Genomic DNA, 12,928 nt, shown 5'->3' with positions numbered 1-12,928 from the left:
CCAAAGATTACTCCCTTCATCTTTTCTTGGGAAGCCTTCATCACCGAGCTATGTGACGTGAGGGAATGTTGCGTCGGACATTGTTGTCTTCTTGTTAAACATGAGGCCACTCCTGCAGTAAAAGAAATGCTAAACTACATATTCTTGACTTGTAGACCATTTTTCTTTATACTACTAGAACATCCCTTCATTTATATCTTCTGCATTTATATCTTCTCTGTACTAGCTACTTTAAAATGTGTCACCACAGATAACTCACCACTTAGCTACGTCTGCTATCACTAATACTACATAGACTACTGTTCCACGCGAGTGACCAGTTACGATTGACTCACTGGTACCGAAGACCTCTCCCCTTCATTCACTCTTAAGTACACTTGACGATATCTTGGAATTAGTTGTAGTTCTGATGTTTTAGCCATATTCTATCAACCATGACTTCCCTGTATCGTCTGCTGTGGTTAATTGAAACTGTGTGTTTGGTTGTTACATTCAGATCCCTGTTTCATAAGGTTGTCTCAGACGGTGAATATATTATGTTCTAAAAGGCTAAACTGATCCCAGATCAGCTCTGTCTACTCTAACACTTGTGAAATACGTGACCCTGGACTGGTTTCAGTCTCTGAGTCAGTTTATCATACCAGTTAAACTCAGAATTCCTAAATACCGATCTCCATAATGGTCGGGTATGTTCATGATCAAGTTATAACAGGTCAATATAACTGTGTGTGCATGTGTGTTATGGTCTGTTTTTGTTGTGTGTTGTGTGTGTGTGGTGTGCTGTGTGTGTCGTTGTGCTGTGTGTGTGTGTATTGTGTGTGTCGGTGTTGTGTGTAGTGTGGTTTGTCGTGTTGTTGTCACTGTGATTGTGTGTATTCCTAAGGAAAAACCATTTAGATGCACATTCTAATAGTACATCATACAACAACAAAAATTGGACTGTTTCAATAGCCTGTTGAAGCAAATAAAGAATGACTATGAGGAAGTCATTTCCCTCCAGGTTGAGGAGAATGCAAGCTCATTGGAGAGGTTACGTCTGCCCCATTGCATCCCTCACATCCTTGCCACCTTATACAGGAGAAACCTAATCAAAAGAAATGCGCCAATTATATGTAACGATGTCACATCAATACTTATACTAAAACATGTTTGCAGTTGCGCAGCGGTCTAAGGCACTGCATCTCAGTGCAAGAGGCGTCACTGCATTCCCTGGTTCAAATCCAGGCTGCATCACATCCGACCGTGATTGGGAGTCCCATAGGGTGACGCACAATTGGCTCAGCGTTGTCCGAGGTAGGCCGTCATTGTAAATAAGAATTTATTCTTAAGGCCATCATTGTAAATAAGAATTTATTCTTTAACTGACTTGCCTGGTTAAATAAATTAAAAATATATATTTTAAAGACTCCTCAGACAAGGATGTTTCTCCACAAGCGTGGTCAGTGTGTGTGAGCGACTGCTTGGCAAGTCCAAACAATAGGTGTCCCCTACACCCACAGGCTCTGGCTTTCTGCAGTGCTGAATGCTGAGTTGGGCTTGTGGATTCTTCATTCCAGATTTCTGAGGTAAAAAAAAGAAGCATTAAATAATGGGCCACTTACTAGAACTAAACAACATGCTAATGTGTGGTTTGAGACAGGGAGATGTCTGTCCCCTCAGTTTCAATGACACATGTATACTCAAAGTTACCAATACATCAATCCAACAAAACATTTCCCAAAGTTTTAGGCAAATGTTTWAAGAGAACTTTGAAAACAAAATGATAAATTAGACATTTAAGCAAACAAAGATTAATATTTTGCAAGATATTTAATGGTCTACAAGGCTGAAAATGAACTTTGATAAATGTACCTTACAGTAGCACCCACTGAAAATCACACTTGCTGTTGTCTTTTCTCTGTCTTGAATCAACAGAGAGATTCTTAGACTATTGGTCTGCTGCATTCACCCACTTTTATCCACAAATAATCTCATTTAAACATCAATTCTATACCTTTGCTTGTCGTTCATGCCTAATGGCACCACACCAGAGACGTCACTCTGATCTACTTCCCTTCCCAGACAAGGTGTGAAGATGTTTGCTCTTATTTGAATTTCAAATATTAATTTTACCATTTGAAACAGTCATTTCCCTCTTCGGCATATGTATATAAATCAAGCAGGCTTGGTTCCTTTCTACCACAAACAAAGGCTCACTCCAGACTGGTAAGATGTACTTTATTGTTTCTGAGATTGTGATGCGCTGTCCGTCAGGAAAGATATAAAGACTCCTCCGTCAACTCCAGAGAACAGAGAACAGCGTTTCTATCAGCCCTGCGTTAGACATGCATTTCACGACTTCTGCTTTGAAGGCACCCAAATAGGACATCTCTCCTGATTGACTGGGCCAGTTATTTGGGGAAGATTTGACTGTTAATAGTGAGTTATTAGCTAAATCAAACCCCTCTCTCCCCTTGCAATGTTGTACCACAGGTGTCCGTGGTAACCAAAATCATCACAAAAAGGTAGGTTTTATAATTTCCTCAGTATTACAGTACTACAGTACTACAGTAATACAGTACTACAGTATTACAGTATTACAGTACTACAGTACTACAGTACTACAGCATGAATATCTGTGTCTGTATTTGGTTAATGCTGTATTGTATCTGTAGAGATATCTGAGAAGACAATTAACAACCAATCAGTCACATCGAAGGCCACTGAAATCAGTTCACAGAGGTAAGTGCTCTCTCTCAACTAGAAGAATCCACTTTGTCCTAACCAAAATACGATTTCAATAATATAATTAAGCAATAACGAGGAGGTGTGGTATATGGCCAATATACCACATCCAAGGGCTGTTGTTAAGCACGACGCAACGCAGAGTGCCTGGACACAGCCCTTAGCCTTGGTGTACTGGCCAAATATCACAAACCCACGAGGTGGCTTATTGCTTTTATAAACTGGTTACCAACGTAATTAGAGCAGTAAAAAGACAGGTTTTGTCATTCACGTGGTATAGCCATTTGTGACATCGGCTGATGTAAAAATGGCTTTATAAATGCATTTGATTGATTGATTGATTGATATACCATGGCTTTCAGCCAATCAGAATTCAGGGTTYGAACCACCCGGTTTATAATGTAGTTTATGTTTGCGTAACATACAGTTGAAGTCGGAAGTTTAACTACACTTATGTTGGAGTCATTAAAACTCATTTTTCAACCACTCCACAAATGTATTGTTAACAAACTATAGTTTTGGCATGTCGGTTAGGACATCTACTTTGTGCATGACACAAGTAATTGTTTACAGACAGATTATTTCACTTATAATTCACTGTATCACAATTCCAGTGGGTCAGAAGTTTACATACACTAAGTTGACTGTGCCTTTAACCTGTTGAGGACCAGGGGGTGCTATTTTCACTTTTGGTGAAAATCGTATGATTTTTAAACGGCCTCGTACTCATTCTTGCTCGTACAATATGCATATTATTATTACTATTGGATAGAAAACAGTCTCTAGTTTTCTAAAAACGTTTGAATTATTTCTCTAAGTGAAACAGAACTCCTTTTACAGACCATTTCTAACCGGAAGTGAGATTTCCAAAAGCGAACTCTCTCTTCAAGAGCTTGTCTATAAAAGGGCATGTCACTTATGACTGTAGAAACACGTCATACGCCTTCGCCTGGGTGTCATGTGGAAGTGAGAGAAGAAATCACTTGATTATCTCGATCAGGGACTGAACACAACCTCTTGGACTGAGACGTGCGCACTTTTTTTTTTCTCCCTGGCGCGAAGTAGGACCTGTACTCGGCTCATGGAAGAACCTTTTTAAACAGCTTGGAAAATTCCAGAAAATGATGTCATGGCTTCGAAGCTTCTGATGGTCTAATTGACATTATTTGAGTCACTTGAAGGTTTACCTGTATAGCTGTTTGGCCATAATGACCATCGTTATGTTTGGAGGAAAACGGGGTCGCTTGCAAGCCGAAGAACCCATCCCAACTGTGAAGCACGGGGGTGGCAGCATCATGTTGTGGGGGTGCTTTGCTGCAGGAGGGAATGATGCACTTCACAAATATGATGGCGGAGGGAAATTATGTGGATATATTGAAGCAACATCTCAAGACATCAGTCAGGAAGTTAAAGCTTGGTCACAAATGGGTCTTCCAAATGGACAATTACCCCAAGCATACTTCCAAAGTTGTGGCAAAATGGCTTAAGGACAACAAAGTCAAGTTATTGGAGTGTCCATCACAAGCCCTGACTCAATCTTATCGACAATTTGTGGGCATAACTGAAAAAGCGTGTGCGAGCAAGAAGGCCTACAAACCTGACTCGTTACACCAGCTCTGTCAGGAGGAATGGGCCAAAATCACCCAACTTATTGTGGAAAGGTTGTGGAAGGCTACCTTGACCCAAGTTAAACAATTTAAAGGCAACGCTACCAAGTACTAATTGAGTGTATGTAAACTTCTGACCCACTGGGAATGTGATGAAAGAAATAAAAGCTGAAATAAATKATTCTCTCAGCTATTATTCTGACATTTCACATTCTCAAAATAGTGGTGATCCTAACTGACCTAAGACAGGSAATWTTTACTAGGATTAAATGTCAGGAATTGTGAAAAACTGAGTTTAAATGTCTTTGGCTAAGGTGTATGTAAACCTCCGACTTCAACTGTATTACAATGGCTTTGGAGTGTGATGACGCTACTTACTCAACCTGACTGTGTTTTAACCTTTGACAAGCTCTGAGTGTGTTGCTGTTTATCACATTGATGGTATATTCATCAATACTGTTTGAGACGCGTTTCCACTGCCCCCCTCACTTTGCTCRTCAGTGAATTCACATTTTTACACTTCTTCTTTGTATAATTTCTTTCAGTCGTGTGTCTGATCTGAAGAGAAGCTGAACAGAATGATGTCATCGTGTGTTCTGATGATGCTCCTGTTCTTTAAGCATGTTACTGCAGACAACTCAGGTAAAGGGTTGATTGGCTTATTCCCGTTTAGGTAACGGAATGAGAGCTTCACTCAGAATATTGTTGCTCCCCAGTGCTTTATTCCCGCAGCCAAAACAGCAACGTTCCGTGTGCAGGTCTCTCATTCCTTTATCTCACTGTATACGGACACAAGGCGAGACACAGATGCAGACACCGGTGGCAGATGGTTTGAGTCTTTGATATTTATTGAACAATCCAAAAGGGGTACAGAGTGGCAGGCAGGCTTGAGGTCAGGGCAGGCAGAACGGTCAGGCAGGCAGGTACGGATTGGCACAGAGAGACAGGAAACACAGGGATATATACACCAGGGATAATAAGCGACACCTGTAGGGGGTGGAGACAATCACAAGGACAGGTGAATCAGATCAGGGTGTGACACACTGTATTCATTATTTTAGCCTTATTCTCAAGTTCAGGATGTAGATATCACCCTCGTTCTCTTTATTGCCAGAGTTTCAACTCTGGAGAGAGAGACATTGGGCTGCATCCCACAGGGCTTCCTAATGATTGTATAGTGCACTACCTTTGACCAGAGCCCAGGGATATCATACGTTTTCATGGGGGGGGGGTTGTTTTCGCAGGTGTGACTGTTGCCAAATCTATCCAGTTTAGCTGTGGGGGCACACAGTGTCCAGTGGGACAGGACTGTATCAGTTATCAGTGTTGGTGGAACACTTCGCTGTGCAGACCCTGCCCGAACTACACCGCACTGAATGACGACTGGCGTGCCACCACAACAACTAAACAACAATCCAGGTTAATGGGGCTTACACTGCGACCAGAGCATCAACTTTAAGGGCTGGTATCGCCTGTTCCTGGGGCACACCAGCGTTCAGATGCCAGAAAGGTGTGGTGAAGATTAACATGTGTGGAACCCCGCCCCCCTGTGGCTCAAGAGCCCCATCCCCAGGTGTCAGACAGGGTGTTCAGAGGGCGTCTGTGGGAGCTGGTCTGGTAACTGCTGCTGGTTTAAACAAAATCCCATCCATGTCAAAGCCTGCTATGGAAACTACTATGTCTACAAGTTGTTCCTGCAATAAGCTGCACTTGGCCTACTGTGCAGGTATGTACCATCATAATGTCATTGTCACTGTTTCTTAAAGACATTAAGAATGTCCAAGGTGTCCAATTCAGCTCTGAACCAGAACCAAGTCTCTGTATATATACTGACAGTATGTCAAGAGAGACTTAGACACTCCACAACGGTTGCGTAAACATTTTTGTGCAACTCAGTTGTGGTTTACAACCGTAGTGACAAATACATTGTACATCAGTCGTATAACCTGAGTGTGTACTAGTCGCGCAAATCCATGAACGCCCCTCCCCTCTGCCTTTCCAGACGTCAACACCAAGGTGTGTTTCTACCTGGTAGAGATGATGACACCTGTAGATGAGGATAAGATCACCTGGAGGTGTGAGAGAAAGGTGAGTGTTAAGAAGAACCCATCGTATCCTCAGGTGATTGATTGACTTATTGGTGGAAAAGATGCACTGAGTTACAGACCCGGGGATCTAATCCATGTCCAACGTTTTCTCCAACTTCTGATGGTTAATACATATTTCACATTCTGAGATAATACAACAATGCTATATTACTACGCATTAAATTAACTAAACAAATAGATGATTTGGGAATATCGAAATACAGTCCAACCTGTTCTGATCCGTTCATTTTGTTCCTCTATGGTAACATGATAATATTTCTATTGATTTATTATCACAAAATCTCTTACAGCTAAGACGGCCTCGCGGAGCCAAGAGCCTCTTGTCCTTCATTTTCGTGATTAATGCAGAGGCATTAATGACAGTTCCCACCTAAGAGCTTACTCAATGCTTTGTCCAAAGATCGAAACTCTGTATTCCTAATCCTTTAAACCTTCCGGGACTTGGGAACGATAGTTTTATAGGCAGTTGGGAGTACATTCCACAACAGAATACCAGTGTAGTATAGGAATCGAGTGCTCTGCATGCACTAGTTCGCGACTCTTGACAGCCTGGCGACATCATTTTGGTATCTCTTTGTTTTGTCTCTCTTCCTCTCTTCATTTTCTTCTCTACTTCCCTTTTCTCTTCTTCTTTTGATTTCTTTGTGTTTTGTTCTTCTGTGTTTCCGTTCCTCCGCTCACCGTTCTAGCTTTTTTATTTTTCTCCCTTCTCTCCCGTTTCTCTTTTTCTTTAGTTCTACCTCGTTGCTTTCTTTTTATTGGTTCTTTGCGCCTCGGTGTTCTGTCATTCTATATTTGTCTTTGACTTCTTTCCCGTCCGCCTTTCCTCTGCTTCACATCGTTGTTCGCTTGCTTGGGTGGTGTTGGCGGTGTTCTGCTGTTCGCTGTGTTCTGCGTTTTTTGATGTTACTTACTGGGCTATTGATCGCCTCGGATCCTCCTCCGTCCGTCAGTGGCACTCCCCTGATCGTGTCCGATCCTGTGGTGTTTTGCCGTGTGTGCTTCTGATGGTTGACGCGGGACTTGCCTTTGGCGTCGGTGTTCGGCCCTCCGCGCGGGGCTGTTCCGGCTTGCCCGCGCGCCGCCCCTCAGTCTACTGTCACTGGCTTGGTGTGTTAGCTTGGCGTGGGGTCTCCTGGTACTCGTTGGTGGTCCGTCGAGGGCGGTGCTGTAGTCTTTGTGGTGGCTCGTTTCTTGTTTTGAGCATTATTGTTGGGCACTCCTTTCATCTTTTCTGTGTGTTGTTGTGGCTTTTCGCGTTTGGTTCGTTGTTTTGCTTCTTTCCTTCTTTCCCTTCGTTTTGCTCGCTGTGGCCTTTTTTTTTTTGGGCTTTCTTGTTGGTTGTCTGCCGTGGCTGCTCTTTATTCCGTGGTTCCAGTTGTGCGTGTCGTCCGGTTTGGTTGCGTGCCCTTGCGTGTCCTCCCACCCTCGGGCTGGGGTTGGCTGCCGGCCAGCTCCTTCTTCCGTCCTGGTTGCTAACCCTGTTGTGTCCCCTGGCGCGTGCGCGTCATTTTTCGCGTGGGTGTGCGTGTGTGTGTTGGCGTGCCCCTCTGTTCCGTTGTGTTTGTCTCGTTTTAGCTTTTCTTCGCCTTCTTATTCTTACCTTTTTTATAACAGGCCCATTCACTTACACCAGCGCTTTTCGGTAACTGTTACCATTTGACCGTGACCGAAGTTCTCCTATCCATCGCCGTTCTTGAGAGGTGGTGTGTGGTCCAGAGATGCATACAGGTGTGTGCTGAGTATACAGGTGGGTCTAACCTGAGGCCGGCTGGTCTGAACGCTTCCTCTGCACCTGGCTGACGGACGCTTGGCTCCGCCACCAGGACGTAACGGCACGGTGTGGTACCAGGTGGAGCGCGGGAGGGACGCTGTGGGGAACACTCTGGAGGTGAGAACAGTTACCGTGACTGATGTCTGACCTGGAGGTTGTTCACCTGGAGAGTTTAGACTATACTGATCCTTAATGTTAGTAGGTCTGTGTATAAGACCTTAATGTTAGTAGGTCTGTGTATAAGACCTTAATGTTAGTAGGTCTGTGTATAAGACTTAATGTTAGTAGGTCTGTGTATAAGACCTTAATGTTAGTAGGTCTGTGTATAAGACCTTAATGTTAGTAGGTCTGTGGTATAAGACCTTAATGTTAGTAGGTCTGTGTATAAGACCTTAATGTTAGTAGGTCTGTGTATAAGACCTTAATGTTAGTAGGTTTTCTGTTAGTAAACATTCTGTCGTTATGTATTCTATGTTGAGTCTATTTATTACCTGGAACTTTTCTTCTATTTCAGCTAACACACCCATCTGTCTACTCCAACAGCTTATTTGTTTATCCAGTAGATGGGAGGAAGCTCTCTCTCCGACCCGTGAGCTTTCCTCTCTCCTGTGTCTACCTCTGGGGACAGAGAGCAGTCTGAATGTGGCCATCAACCCTACCTACTGTGAGAAAATACACAGAATGTTTATTAAGTTTATTCTGACAGAACAGTCATTATGAAATCAACTGTTTTTGAATAATTCTGTCTTCTGGTTTTCCAATTGAAGATATTGTTATACATGAAACACCTACATGAAGAGTTAAGAGTTCATATATAATAAGTGTTTGGAAGTCTTAAGGGTGGCTCCCGGGTGGAGCAGCGGTCTAAGCAGGGCTAGAGGCGTCACTGCAGACACCCTGTTTCAAATCCAGGCTGTATCACAACCGGCTGTGATTGGGAGTCCCATAGGGTGGCGCACAATTGTCCCAGCGTCGTCCGTGTTTGGCTGGTGTAGGCCGTCATTGTAAATAAGAATTTGTTCTTAACTGACTTGCCTAGTTAAATAAAGGTTCATAATAAAAGATTTGTTCACACGTTTTTTGTAATAACTTTGATATTCGAAGTTATCAAACTGTCTAATATCTGATGTCATTTGCTTCAATGTTCACTCTTGATAGGAATAGTCGTGGAGCTGTTGGAGTCGGTGCCAAGGCCAGAGCCTCCATGTTTCTGTATCGTAACTCCAACTACACAGAGTCTTACCCAGCTGGTGAAGTCCTCCTGCCGATTGGTTCCACTCTGCGCGTGGGCGTGTCCGTAGAGGAGTCCGGGATGGAGCGTTTTGTTGTTGTTCTAAGGGACTGCTATGCCAACCAATCCCCCAACCCTGATAATCTCCCACGGACCTACATGATTCAGGACAGGTCCATGACTCTATTCATCAGCTGTTTGCATGTCTATGTGTGTTTGTTTTGTGTGTGAAGTATGGTATGTTTGTTGCTGTGTACGGTCTGTGTAGCCGTGCATGCCTTGAACCYTTTGCWKTTTCTTGGCTCTTCTCCCAGGTGTMCTACAAATCGTACCCAGGTGACCGTGGAGGAAAGCGGCTCGTCCCTCAGGGCTCGCTTCTCTGCTGCGTTGCAGGTGGACTACCGTTACTTCTTCCTGCACTGCAGCCTCAGCCTGTGTGACCAGAGGAGCTCCTCCTGCACTCCAGTGAGTCCTCAACTCCTCCACAGTCTCTCTCTGACTCTTTGACTTTTGTGTTTAGTCTCTATGACGCAGTGCTTGGTCTCTCTGACGTAGTGCTTGGTCTCTCTGACGTAGTGGTTGGTCTCTCTSACGTAGTGGTTTGTCTCTCTGACGTAGTGGTTGGTCTCTCTGACGTAGTGGTTGGTCTCTCTGACGTAGTGGTTGGTCTCTCTGACGTAGTGGTTTGTCTCTTTCTCTCTACAGGTGTGCTCTGGAAGGAAATCTCGCTCTGTGTCTGATACTGTCCTCCTCAAGCCCAKAGCCATCGGGCCAATCAGCTGTGAGTAWTTCATTCMAGTTTAGTTCATAAGCTAATATACCACCAAGGCTTTAGGCAATAAGTAGCTGACTGCTGTCGCCAAGCTGTGTTTTAGCGACCACCTGCTGGGTGCCAGAGAACGGTGGCTGTTTCACAGATTCAACATGTAGATTCTTTGGGAAATGATCAGGAAAATGATGGTCTGGTCAGAGGAACTGTCGTTCTGGTGTGTTTCCTCTCTAACAGTCAGATTATCTTTGGCCCCCAGGGGCCCAGAGCCTGGAGTGAGCCTTGGGACCCCCAGCATATGAAGGATGGCAGGGGGCCAGAGTCTGGAGTGAGCCTTGGGACCCCCAGCATATGAAGGATGGCAGGGGCCCAGAGTCTGGAGTGAGCCTTGGGACCCCCAGCATATGAAGGATGGGTTCCCTCCTGCACTACTCCCCTGATCTCCATCCCAACCTACAGCCCAGTGTAACTTTCAAGGGCACAGAAATACTTTGATTCTAGTAATGAATTGCTGCACTACAGTGTGATTTCATTGTACTGTGTATGTTGTATACACATAGACTTGCATTGTTTTAGGAATGATCATTTCCTCAAATCATTGCAAGTTCCAACCAAACCTGAGTTGCTGTGTGTGTATGTTCAGATTCTAAGTAATGAATTGATGCACTACAGTGTGATTTCATTGTACTGCGTATGTTGTATACACATAGACTTGCATTGTTTTAGGACTGATCATTTCCCCTAACCTGAGTTGCTGTGTGTGTATGCTGTGATTTGATGATGTCAATAAATAACTCTGTATGATGATGCTCATTGTCTAATGATTGTCTATTTAACAGGTTGTAAACATAGAAATAAACATGTCTATATTTATTGTAAGGCAGGTTAAACACATATTTACAAAAGGCAGAACAACGGGGGACTAATTGACCATAGAGGATTTTGGGAAAACTGGCTAAACTTGTTAAAGACAAGTGACATTCATGATATGTATTTAGTTAATGTACTGAACACTTCCTGGGTTGTTTTACCAAAGCAGGAAGACTGATTGGTGTATTGAAATAGTGCTGTTTAAGTTCCACTGTAGAAGAACACAATGAAAGACTTCAGAATGACCATGACAGTCTGAGTAGTAGTTTATGATGCTCCTTTCTTATGACTCCATTGTTACTGTTGGTTGAGGACCTTCCACCTCTCTCCATTGTTACTGTTGGTTGAGGACCTTCCACTTCTCTTCATTGTTACTGTTGGTTGAGGACCTTCCTCCTCTCTCCATTGTTACTGTTGGTTGAGGACCTTCCACCTCTCTCCATTGTTACTGTTGGTTGAGGACCTTCCCTCTCTCCATTGTTACTGTGTGAGACCTTCCACCTCTCTCCATGTTACTGTTGGTTGAGGACCTTCCTCCCTCTCTCCATTGTTACTGTTGGTTGAGGACCTTCCACCTCTCTCCATTGTTACTGTTGGTTGAGGACCTTCCACCTCTCTCCATTGTTACTGTTGGTTGAGGACCTTCCACTTCTCTCCATTGTTACTGTTGGTTGAGGACCTTCCACCTCTCTCCATTGTTACTGTTGGTTGAGGACCTTCCACCTCTCTCCATTGTTACTGTTGGTTGAGGACCTCCACTCTCTCCATTGTTACTGTTGGTGGAACCTTCCACTTCTCTCCATGTTTACTGTTGGTTGAGGACCTTCACCTCTCTCCATTGTTACTGTTGGTTGAGGACCTTCCACCTCTCTCCATTGTTACTGTTGGTTGAGGACCTTCCACTCTCTCCATTGTTACTGTTGGTTGAGGACCTTCCACTTCTCTCCATTGTTACTGTTGGTTGAGGACCTTCCACCTCTCTCCATTGTTACTGTTGGTTGAGGACCTTCCACTCTCTCCATTGTTACTGTTGGTTGAGGACCTTCCTCCTCTCTCCATTGTTACTGTTGGTTGAGGACCTTCCTCCTCTCTCCATTGTTACTGTTGGTTGAGGACCTTCCTCCTCTCCATTGTTACAGTGAAACTCAATGTGGGTGTTGCCTTCAGGCCCTGTACTGGGCTGGATTCAATCCATTCAACACACAAACATACATCAAAAGATAGCTGCTCTATAACAGGCCTTGGACTGATCCAGGTGTGTGTGTGGTGTGTTGTGTGTGTGTGTGTGTGTGTGTGTGTGTGTGGGTGTGTGGTGTGTGTGTGTGTGTGTGTGTGTGTGTGTGTGTGTGTGTGCGTGCATGCTTGCTTGCGTCTTGTTTGTGTGGTGTCCTATTTCACTCAGTTGTGCATTTATTCATCTGACCATAAGATTACAGTAGGCTCATTTTATGAGGTTTTTGAGAATGGACCAGCGGTTGTTTGTACAGTATAAAGATAAGAGTTGCTTGCGTAACTGACTAATGACAATTACAACACGTTTATAGACACTGTGTGTGTGTGGTTGTGAGAGAAAGGGCGAGAGAGAGCCTTTGTGCCTGTGTGTGGGAGAGAGTGGAGAGAGAGAGAGAGAGAGAGAAGAGGTAGGTGGTGGAGGTGGGATGGACTCTGACGTTAGTGTGTAGCATGAGCCCATTATCAGAATAAGACCAAAGCCATTTTATTTCACTCTTTGTACAGAGGGTCACGATGCAGGTCTGAGAGAGGATCAGGAGAGAGGCAGATGATGAGAGTCAGTAGTGACCGAAGAGGCAGAAAGACTAGAGAGAGAAAAGAGAACGAGAGAGA

The 12,928-nt window shown here is 44.0% G+C and overlaps 1 protein-coding gene and 1 long non-coding RNA gene across 2 annotated transcripts; both read left to right on the top strand.

The window, feature by feature from the left end:
* Positions 1-2,130: 2,130 nt before the first annotated feature.
* On the top strand, positions 2,131-5,890 carry LOC112074709 (uncharacterized). Its single transcript, XR_002894816.2, has 5 exons — positions 2,131-2,205; positions 2,473-2,504; positions 2,655-2,721; positions 4,877-4,973; positions 5,576-5,890. It is a non-coding gene; the product is annotated as an uncharacterized lncRNA (long non-coding RNA).
* Positions 5,891-9,132: 3,242 nt separating this feature from the next.
* On the top strand, positions 9,133-11,022 carry LOC112074706 (pancreatic secretory granule membrane major glycoprotein GP2-like). The gene is made up of 5 exons (XM_070440632.1): positions 9,133-9,217; positions 9,372-9,617; positions 9,759-9,909; positions 10,150-10,225; positions 10,473-11,022. The coding sequence occupies exons 2-5, from the start codon at positions 9,418-9,420 to the stop codon at positions 10,490-10,492; spliced, it is 447 nt and encodes a 148-aa protein (XP_070296733.1). The 5' UTR covers positions 9,133-9,217; positions 9,372-9,417; the 3' UTR covers positions 10,493-11,022.
* Positions 11,023-12,928: the final 1,906 nt, after the last annotated feature.

The sequence above is a fragment of the Salvelinus sp. IW2-2015 genome, unplaced genomic scaffold, assembly GCF_002910315.2.
Source record: "Salvelinus sp. IW2-2015 unplaced genomic scaffold, ASM291031v2 Un_scaffold2772, whole genome shotgun sequence".
Taxonomy (NCBI): Eukaryota; Metazoa; Chordata; class Actinopteri; order Salmoniformes; family Salmonidae; genus Salvelinus; species Salvelinus sp. IW2-2015.
The sequence above is the reverse complement of the archived record's forward strand: the minus strand, read 5'-3'. Positions and strand labels throughout refer to the sequence as shown.